Here is a 10,648-nt window from a genome sequence, read left to right on the forward strand (position 1 = left end):
CACAAAAGAGACCATAGCTTGCTGATCCCTGACACAAAAGAGACCATAGCTTTTAAGTCCCTGCTACAAAAAAAGGTTTGACAAAGTCTTCATGGAACAATATAATTCTTCCTCACTGAGATTTTGATATCTGTAACTATATTTACGACCTATTTATTTTGTTTCTGCCACAAGCCTTAAACGGTTATTGTGCTGTAAAGTGAAAAACTTTGCAATACAGACCAAACTCATGTCACAGAAATTATTCAACATCGTTTACATTACTTTTATTTCAGCCAAGCTTGCTTGTGTGTTGTAGTTTAATTTGATGAGAATTTCATTATGCAATTAAATATATAAACAGCCAGCAGAGTGAGTATTATGTGGCCGTGGGCAGTTACACTGTACCTACCCATGGAACTCTACATTGTAGATACTGGTCTGTACAGATAGGAATCACTCCCATGTCAGTCAACCAATAAGCCAGCAGAGGGCAGACTGACTACTATTAATTGGCTAGTGTTGAGAAATGCCACGTTGCCATTCTTACATTATTAGTTATTTTAGTTTTTCACTTTTAAAGTGTCACATTCACATACTATTCAGTGAATTAGTTAATTGAATGACATATTGTGATTCCTTGACTCTAGCATACCACCACTTCTGTTATTTGTGTTCAAGGAAAATGTCCATTGACTGAGTGTTCTTCATAAACGTGTTATTATTTTTTTCTTTTTCAACTGTGTGGCCAAATATTAACAGAATATATCCAAATGAACTGTATTTAGTCAAAACAAAATGAAAGCAGTGTTGTCTATCTGTAAATGATCAAGGAGGAACCCCCCCCCCACCCACCACAGGGATGCTGGCCCATGTTGGCTCCAATGATTCTCACAGCTGTGTCAAGTTGGCTGAACGTTCTTTAGGTGGTGGACCATTCTTGATACACACAGGAAACTGTTGAGCATGAAAAACCCAGGAGCGTTGCAGTTCTTGACACAATCCAAAGTCACTTCAATTTTTGTCTTGCCCTATTCCCTCTCTGAATGCGAATGGCACATGTACACAAATGTCTCAAGGGTTTAAAAATCCTTCTTTAACCTGTCTCCTCCCCTTCATCTACACTGATTGAAGTGGATTTAACAAGTGACATAAATAAGGGATCGTAGCTTTCACCTGGATTCTCCTGGTCAGTTATGTTATGGAAAGAGCAGGTGTCCTGAATGCTGTGTGTACTCCGTGTGTGTCATTCTGTCTCATTCTGTGGTTAATCCTCTGGGGAAGGTGATGGTATTGTATTGTCATCTGATGCCTTTGAGTGTGTCATTCTATGGTAGATGCAAACCTACACTGACTATAATACCATGATATGATTACAGGATAGAAGATAGTAATTTATAATTAGTGTTGTGATGTGCATTTTCACATTGACAAATGTATGTTTTCATAATACATTCCTTTAATTATATTTCACATAAAGCTCTGCAGTTTACAAAGACAAATGTTGATAACATTCCTGAGGACTTGTAGCTTGAGACCTGGTGTACTTACAGCTTGTGGGCTTGAGACAAAAAGCAGACAAAACAAATACAGTACAAAGTGCTGACGTGGGACATTGTGCTAACTCAGTGTAAAGCACCTTGAATACATTGCGTATTGCATGTCTATGTATCCGTGTCGGATAATATATTATTTTGACCAAACGACAGATTCAATGACAATCTTTCACTAGGTAGAAAGACATAAAAAACATCTGTACCTTAGTAATGCAGACATATACTCTGCCAGCAGAGGGAAATATGGGTAGGTAGTACATTATATATATATTCACAATATTAAGATATGAAACTACAAAGAACGGGGTAATATATTATCTTTTGTCCAGCTGAACATGCCCCCATATACTATCTATAACAGAACTGTACCAATGTAACTGTGTTTCTCAATATGAATGAAAGTGTGTCGTACAGTTTTCTAGAAGACGACTGTTCAACTGAAAACATTCAGGAAAAAAGTCGTACTTAACTGAAAACATTAAGAAAACATTATTACCCGATAAGAATTCATATTACAAAATTCAAATTTTCAAAATGTATATTCCAATACAGGACATTTCACAAGATCTTAAAACACATTTATACACTGTACGTATTAGATTTATATACAAACAAAGTAAAAGGGCTATAAACGATATGAAATATTCACATTTGGAGGAAACCTGTCTGCCAGTGCCAACAAACACAACAATCACTGACAGCGTGGTACTATGACAACGTGTTCCTAAAACAACGTAAAAATTGCCAGCAAATCACACTCCACCGTCCCAGTGTCCATTTAGCAGGCCTTGGCCAAGCCAATGAGCATGTCCTTGTTCGCCTGGCGGTATTGAGCCTTAGTGTTGGTGACCGCACCATGCTTCTGACGGAGATGCAGCCTCAACTGGCTCTTGTGGCGAAAGTGAAGGTCACATTTCTCGCACTGAGGAAGAAAAAGAATGAACGCAATGAGTCACTAATTGAATCAAATTCTCTCAATGGGTTCATTCATACATTAAACGCAGGATTAGCAGGAGGACAAAGGCTATAGCCACTATGCATTTAAGCGGAGGCCCTGGGTACTCAGTTTAGGCTATTGATAGGCAGTCACAGGAAGCCAGGAATGGGATTAGAGGAAGCAGTCCAAATTAACCAGATACACACTGGGCCATGTGAAGGGAAAGACAAGGCGCTTACGTGGTATGGCTTTTCTCCTGTGTGGATCCGTAAGTGGCTCTTGAGGGTCTGAAGATGGCGGAAATGCGTCCCACAGATCTCACAGGGATAAGGCTTCTCCCCTGTATGGATCAGCACATGGGCCCGGAGGTGAGCTACCTAGGAACGAAATACATAATTATATATACGAATGATATTTGTCCTTCATGAGTGAATGACAGCTCATAGCGGTTTCCTCACCTGTACGAAGCACGAGCCACACGTTTCACACTTGTACGGCTTCTCTCCCGAGTGGATGCGGCTGTGGGTCTTGAGGTTGGCCGGCCGGTTGAACTGAGCGCCGCAGATGTTACAGCGGTATGGTTTCTCTCCTGGAAAACAAGAGGCATAAAGAAACCATGACACTGATGCCACCCAGAACCCTGTAAATACACTGTTCTTAGTCATACGGATCCCACTTCTGAAGACAACATAATGACCTTATTGGTTTGACAGGACAGATAGGAGTTAAGATGTAACAGAAGTCTTACCAGTGTGGACAGTCTTGTGGCTGGCAAGGTTCCCTTTGTAACGGAATGCTGCCTGGCATCGGTCACACTTGTATGGCTTATCAGCATGGACCTGGAGCATGTGTCCTTTCAGGGAGTCCGCTTCCGCAAACTTTGCGTCGCACTCGTTGCAGAAGTAGGAACCATTCTCTGCAACGGAAACATTGAGATTTAGTCAATGAAAAGTGGAACAGCATGAATGTAACTATACTGTGTCAACATTTATTGAATCGGCCCCGCTCATTGAAACACACTACTCACCACCACTTGAGTCGGAGTACTCCGAGTGCAGCTCATTGGTGTCCTCCCCCGTGTAGGACCCAGGGGAGTGGGAACACACCTCCAGGTGCTGAGGGGCGTCCGTACCACAGGAGGAGCATCTCTGCTGCCTAACGCTGCGATGACTGGCCTGTGGCACAAGGACCTCTTCCCAATGCTCGTTGACCATCTCTCCAGTCTGGAGTTCTTCAACGGATCCCTCTGATCCACTGGTCCTGTAGCGGCCCTGCGGAGGAGAGCAGTCCCCAGCCTCAACACTCCCTACCTGGGACTCATCCTCCTTCTCCCCAGAGGTCTGGTTCATAACGATAAACTTGTACTTCTTCCAGTTGCGGGCCTTGGGCTCCTGGGAGCAGCCGGATGGCTGGGTCAGGGCCGGGACTGCGTTCCTGCTGCAGCCACTGGACTCAGTTGGGGAGTTGGGTTGGCAGTCAGAACGAAGAGGGCTCTGAGGACTGCAGATCACCCCTTTGGTGCAGCCTGGGGACAGGCTGAGGGAGCTGGGCTGTGGGTGCTGGTTCCTGTCCTCCTCCATGGGGGAGGCCCCTCTGTGTTCAGGCCCCTGGAGGTTCCCAAGTGGCCCCGACTGACGGCTGGAGCAGGGGAGAGGGCAGATGGTCGTAACTGAGGAGGATGAGGAGTCGGATGACAAAGGGTGGTGTATGATGGTGGTCTCTGTGCGATTCAAGGTAGAGCAGAGTTTCTGAAAGATGGCGCCCCCTTTGGGAATGTCCCTGACATTGCAGGCATCTGACATTTTTCTGATGGGGATGTGTTTTCCGTGGACGTGGTGGGAGCTACCTGAAGCATTGATACCACTGAATACACTGGGGCAGTAGCTCCTCCAGTCTCTGAGGGGAGATATGGATGTGTGACTGGGGCTGGACGCCACCCTATCCAGAACCCTGAAAGCAGGGAGGTCCTGAGAGAGATGCATCGGGCTGGCCAGTACCTCCTCTCTCTGCAGACTCACAGACTGCTCTCTAAAAGGGCAGGAAGTAAGGAACAGCAACCATTTAGTTCCAAACTGATACTATTCAGATGGGAATAAGAAAAATAGGGCCCGGAAATATTTCCAGAACTAACAAGGAAAGGTTCCATGTACTAGTAGGCTACAGACCAAGAATAAATAGATGAGCAATTATGCATTTTTTCCATACCTGGACTTGATGAACCTGCGACAGGTGTCCACCACATGTTCCATCTGGAGGTAAGAGGCTGTGTTCATGGTAACCAGAACGAGGCTGTCCTTCAGGGTCAGGGTGGAGGTGTACATGAAGTCCAGCAGAATGGCAAAACCATCAGGGTCAACTTCAGGGTCCAAGCTGATGGCACTCAGGTTACTCTTCAGGGGGTCCGTGAATATGGAGTAAAAAAGTCCACTATCAAAATAAAAAAAATGTTATGATTATGCCCCTTCTCTCACAATGACAATCCTATAGCACAAGAAGGATGATTGGACTAAAAAATGGTAGTTGGTCTGGAACGTACCTGCAAGCCACGAGGACCGTCTTGTGAGCGCAGAAGTGCTGACCGTCAATCTGGATAGTGACGTCCGTCAGGATATTTCTGCTGCGGAGGCGGTTGAAGTTGAGCAGAACATCACCGGCATGACGGGTAAATTGAATGCAGCCATCTGCCAATGAGGCCATGGTGTCAGAATCTGAGGAAACATGGGAAATACCTTGTAAATTATAGACAATCTGCCAAACACAGATTGTGAGAGTTGCAGGATGATTTTAACATAAAGTAAGCAAGCAAAGTTGTTCCTTTTGATTTTATTTAAATATGTAATATTCTATATATGAGGACATGGCACTATCATTCTATTCCCATTGAAGTTGGCAAATCAGAAATATTTCCTCAATAGGTGGCGCCATTTCAAAGTCCAACAAAGTAAAAAATAATTTGGGGAAAGTGGACCACGTTTCTGCGAGTGAGGCTACAGACTGATTTTACTAACCATGTCAACTACTATAGGGTATAGACTGCATCTTAGAGGCATTGAACTGGTGACAATAACATAGTGACAAGCCGTGATTGTTGTGGCCAGTGGGAAAGTAGACTTGTACAGGCTACAGTGAACAAGTTAGGCTATTTGTTTGTGCACATTGCAGGTTACATATTGCTGTTAGACCTACCAAAAACAATAAGCTTAAAAATAAAACATTTGTACTTTAATAAATTGTGAGTTTTACTCTACTACAAATGTTTTACTATAGGCTACATTACTTAGAAACAGTTTGAGAAAAGCACACGTTTAAAATCAATTTCATCCGTTAATAGCCCGTAATAACATCTGCTAAACACGTGTATGTAACCAATCATATTCGGTTATGACCGATTTGCTTTTGGCATATATCCAAGCCCACGAATACAGACGGCACCTCAAGAGGAGCCCGAGTTTCGCGCTTGGAACGTGTCTCGCATTGAGTACATTCCGTCTTGGGTGCGCACAGATTAGGTTGCTTCTAAATAGGCTTCCTGCTTTTCGATAGGTCTAGAAGTGGAAAGCCACCTTGTTTAACCCATGACATTTCACACTGGTTAGACCCAATTTACTTTTTACCTTGAAAAGAGTACTCCAAAAAAATGTGAATATGGCAAAGTAGACCTATGCATAAAATAGGGTGTAGGATTTTAGGAGTTTCAAATGCATGTGCACATAGGCCTACACATTGCACTGAAGCTCCCTATAAGTTTAGTACAAAATTAATAGGCAGTTATTGATAATAACATTCCATGAAAACAGATCAAGAATGTACATCTGCGTCAACATTTTGTTAGACTTGTTTTTGACTCACGGCCGATCGTTAACGTTTTCGACAGTTTAGCAGTCGAAATCTACCAGCGAAATGAAAGCACCACAAGAGGAAAACAGTGCGCAAAGCTGGAAAGTAGTACGCAGTGATCTAACCAGACTGGCTCGCCCAGTTGCGCTACTTTTCTTGCTATTCGTTTACTGATATTTAACGACTATTACAGATAAATACTTTTTGAGAATATTAAATTCATACTACCCGGAAAGATTACTTTGATTAACTATATAACCCAAATGTAATATTTCTGTACAGTAGGATAGGCTACAAACCAACTGCACATTAAGTCTAATATATTATCTCGCGATAATATCTATATATTCGATAAACCAACATGATCAAAAAGTGAGAGCATAGGCAATGAAAATATATATATAGTTTCGCAATGAAATACGAACTTCCGAGTACATTTCTCACATACATGCTGCTTAAGCAGAGGAGATACTAAACTACCTGACCATGCATCAAGCATAAACATCAGCAAAAAGTCTAATAACTGCAGTCTAAGAAACCCCACTGTTCACAAAACGAATGAAAACACAAGTATTTTTAAGTATTTAAATTTGATCAATAAAGCCACTGAGCCACAACGCATGTCTACCACTACAAGTAACTTCTTGTATAATACTGTCAAATAATGGGGGAAAAAATCACCTTGTAAAACTTTCCTGGAAACTTCGTGCATCACCAGTTCTGAGAATGCCGTTCTAAGAAACTCAAGGGCTTAATTCTCGGAATTCTACCAGAGGGCCATACCATTTCCAAAACAGTGAGGATCGTACATGATGTTGTGGGTTTCGTTTTATCGTCATTACAGGAAATATATTTGGATATTCAATTTAGACAGTAAATTACACACAATATACTATTGATTCAGATTCGAAAATAAACGGTGATATGAATTTGAACTATGACAACTATTTTATTCTTGCTCTATTCTCCCTCTAAAGTGGAACTGTCAAAATACAAGGTCACCTGACCATTATGTAGACCTCGAAGAATTTGAGCTCGTTCACGAGGCTTGACACGAGCACGGTCTGCGCATGAGCATTTGATCTATAAATCAGGCGATAGGTGGCTTGTTGTTAGATACTTGTTTTTACTTTTATGCGTAATCCTACCACTAATAATTTACTGACGAACATCGTCAGACCAGACTTTGTTAACTTCGCCACGTTCAGCTATCGACCTGGGATTTTAAAACATTTTTCGTGCGCTTTTGTGTGAAAGAGCGAGTGATTACATTGATTTTGTATTTTGGGGGACTCAATAATGAACGTTATAATCGTTGATGGTTGCGCACGCTAGACTTTGGAAATAGAAAAGCACCACAATCGCAAGCAATGTCAAACGTTGTAAGTTAATTGGACTCTGTGTTTATATTAATAGTTAATAGTAAGCGCAGCCAAAAATATGTTGTGAAGAAATGCCTTCACAGAAATATCCACCTAAAGGCGTGCGTAAAACTCTTGCGCAAGAGCTCCCAACGGCAGTAATGGTTTATGCGCTATAGTAATGGGCTATAGTAATGCGCACGGCTCTGCGTGATTTATCTATGTATTATTTACTTATTTATTATTTACTTTATTTACTTAATCCGGGTTATTTACTGGTACTTTTACATGAGTTGTTGACATTATCCCCTTGCACCCTCAGTCAATCAAGAGATAGGGACACAAATATTCTAAATCAGCCCTTTAAAGGACAATAGCCTGTCCAGTAGGCAGCTTGAACCACTAAATGAAGTGTGAACTTTCACCTGTGTTTATGCTATTTCATCTATTCAACTCAGTGGAAGTTGCTGAGGGGAGAAAGGCTCATAGTAATTCCTGGAATGGAGTCAATTTGAATGGTATCATTCACCTGACGTGCTATCTGTCCCAGACCTGCTGTTTTCAACTCTCTAGAGACAGCAGGAGCTCTTAATGATCGGCTATGAAAAGCCAACTGACATTTACTCCTGATGTGCTGACCTGTTGCACCCTCGACAACTACTGTGATTATTATTATTTGACCCTGCTGGTCATCTATGAACGTTTGAACATCTTGGCCATGTTCTATAATCTCCACCCCGCACAGCCAGAAGAGGACTGGCCACCCCTCATAGCCTGGTTCCTCTCTACGTTTCGGCCTTTCTAGGGAGTTTTTCCTGGCCACCGTGCTTCTACCCCTACATTGCTTGCTGTTTGGGGTTTTAGGCTGGGTTTCTGTACAGCACCTTGAGATATCAGCTGATGTAAGAAGGGCTCTATAAATACATTAGAATGAATTTGATCAACCACGTGGGATTCTCTACGTTTCGGCCTTTCTAAGGAGTTTTTCCTGGCCACCGTGCTTCTACCCCTACATTGCTTGCTGTTTGGGGTTGTAGGCTGGGTTTCTGTACAGCACCTTGAGATATCAGCTGATGTAAGAAGGGCTCTATAAATACATTTGAATGGATTTGATCAACCACGTGGGATCCACGTTTGATACCATTCCATTGACTCTATTCCAGCCATTATTATTAGCCGTCCTCCCCTCATCAGCCTCCACTGATTGAACTTGAGTAACCTAACCTATTAAGGTGCCAGGCAAAATGTTAACAAAGGTGATGTTCTCATTGTGTGATCACACCCATCTGTAGTGAACCTTACGTGCTTGAAATCACTGTTTCGTAAGCTACAATATATACTTGAAATGAAGTAACATTGTGTGAGTGTGAGTGAGTGAGTGAGTGTGTGAGTGAGTGAGTGAGTGAGTGAGTGAGTGAGTGAGTGAGTGTGAGTGAGTGAGTGAGTGAGTGTGAGTGAGTGAGTGAGTGTGAGTGAGTGAGTGAGTGTGAGTGAGTGAGTGAGTGAGTGAGTGAGTGAGTGAGTGAGTGAGTGAGTGAGTGAGTGAGTGTGAGTGAGTGAGTCTGACTTTCAGACAGCACCTAATGCTGATTCAGAAGCTTTGCTTTTCCCGATATTATTTTTCTTCTCTGATGTTTGTTGTTGACGTGGAGCAGGCATGAAAACAGCAATGTTTTCTCTCTAAATCAGCTCTTTGACACCAAATCCTCTAGATAAATCTCCAAATCTTCACGTGTGACAACAGCAGCAACAACTGTGGCTTTTAGATCACATTTGTCTAACTCAGTTGTCATTTTGAAATGTGTTAACTTTATTAGTAATGAAAGCCTTATTACATGTTTAGTTGAACAACATGCATAATCACACATTGTGACATAATGATAATAGAAAAAAAGAGTACAATAATGCTTATTGTAAAGTAAATGCTTGTTGTAAAATAGTGCTTATTGGTATTTGTAAAGTAAAATACTAAAATTAATCTATTCGGATAAGCAAGTAGCCGAATAACAGGAAAATATTGACATATTTGTATACATTAAATACAATATAATTAATACATGAAATAACACATGGCCAACCCAAACATCCCATTATAAGATACTTACATACAATACAATAGTGCTTTTTTAATCATATATTTATGCTGTCTGTTTAAGCCACTATTGCCTCACTCCAGAATCTCAGAGATTTCAGAGAAAGGAAGACCAAAGGGATGCCGAACATGCTTCCTCATTCTTTAAAACAGAGCTCATTCAAGAAGCCATGTGCAGCATATGACACTGATGCAATTCTAGCTATGAGTTCTAAAACATTTGGGAAAAGCACTCTCTGGGTTGGCAATTTTATCTGCATTCTAATCTATATTATGATTCTTGAGTAGGCTAATCTAGGAGGGAGTGTGGTAACTAACCTTGGCAAGTTTGGCAAAACATCACAATGGTGTGGCTGAGATGGTAGAGGAAATGGTATAGCCATGTAAAAGGGTCATTTCATAATAGTTACATAATGATGATTCTTGTTTCTTATTAAAATAAACATTATTACTTACCATATCCTACCTGTAGTTAAAGGGATAGTTCACTCAAATTACAAAATTACATATTGGTTTCCTTACCCTGTAAGCAGTCTATGGACAAGGTATGACAGCAATCCATGCTTTGGTTTCGTGTCCCTGGCACTGTTTCCAGATGCTAATATTCTAGCATTTGTGGCACAAAACCCATTCAGGCTCGGGACTGATATTATAATTTTTCACGCATCATGTTCAAATCCTCTTTAAGTGACTAGGTGACCTTGTTGAGCGTCACAATCAATTTGAGATAATTTTGGATGATTTTTTAAAGCAAGTAACAGCAAAATATTAATTGTTGCTACATACTTGCTTAGTTAATAACAAACACCAGCTGAAATGTTAAATGAAATGCTACTCTATACATAATAAGTCAAGGGATTAAAACAATAATATTTTAATTAAAGCA

At 41.3% G+C, this 10,648-nt stretch overlaps 1 protein-coding gene across 2 annotated transcripts; it reads right to left on the reverse strand.

Moving 5' to 3' along the window:
- Nucleotides 1-1,418: 1,418 nt before the first annotated feature.
- LOC135558462 (B-cell lymphoma 6 protein-like) lies at nt 1,419-7,035 on the reverse strand. 2 transcript variants are annotated; one of them, XM_064992268.1, is made up of 8 exons: nt 6,991-7,035; nt 5,009-5,180; nt 4,678-4,899; nt 3,500-4,500; nt 3,221-3,388; nt 2,931-3,061; nt 2,712-2,849; nt 1,419-2,457 (listed from the first exon to the last, which is right to left on the reverse strand). In XM_064992268.1, the coding sequence occupies exons 1-8, from the start codon at nt 7,019-7,021 to the stop codon at nt 2,314-2,316; spliced, it is 2,007 nt and encodes a 668-aa protein (XP_064848340.1). In that variant the 5' UTR covers nt 7,022-7,035; the 3' UTR covers nt 1,419-2,313. The 2 variants fall into 2 exon arrangements, 1 of the variants encoding a protein (XP_064848340.1); XR_010458365.1 differs by having other exon boundaries at nt 2,367-2,457; nt 2,712-2,845.
- Between the last annotated feature and the right edge of the window lie 3,613 nt (nt 7,036-10,648).

Source organism: Oncorhynchus masou, chromosome 17, assembly GCF_036934945.1.
Source record: "Oncorhynchus masou masou isolate Uvic2021 chromosome 17, UVic_Omas_1.1, whole genome shotgun sequence".
NCBI classification, from domain to species: Eukaryota; Metazoa; Chordata; class Actinopteri; order Salmoniformes; family Salmonidae; genus Oncorhynchus; species Oncorhynchus masou.

What these genes read in the sequence shown, in the direction of transcription:
- LOC135558462 (XM_064992268.1), bottom strand. Translation starts at nt 7,021, where the DNA reads ATGCACGAAGTTTCCAGGAAAGTTTTACAAG. An exon ending in TTCCAGGAAAGTTTTACAAG is followed by an intron (nt 5,181 to 6,990) that starts GTGATTTTTTCC and finishes ATGTTTCCTCAG; the next exon opens with ATTCTGACACCATGGCCTCA. An exon ending in ACGGTCCTCGTGGCTTGCAG is followed by an intron (nt 4,900 to 5,008) that starts GTACGTTCCAGA and finishes TTATTTTGATAG; the next exon opens with TGGACTTTTTTACTCCATAT.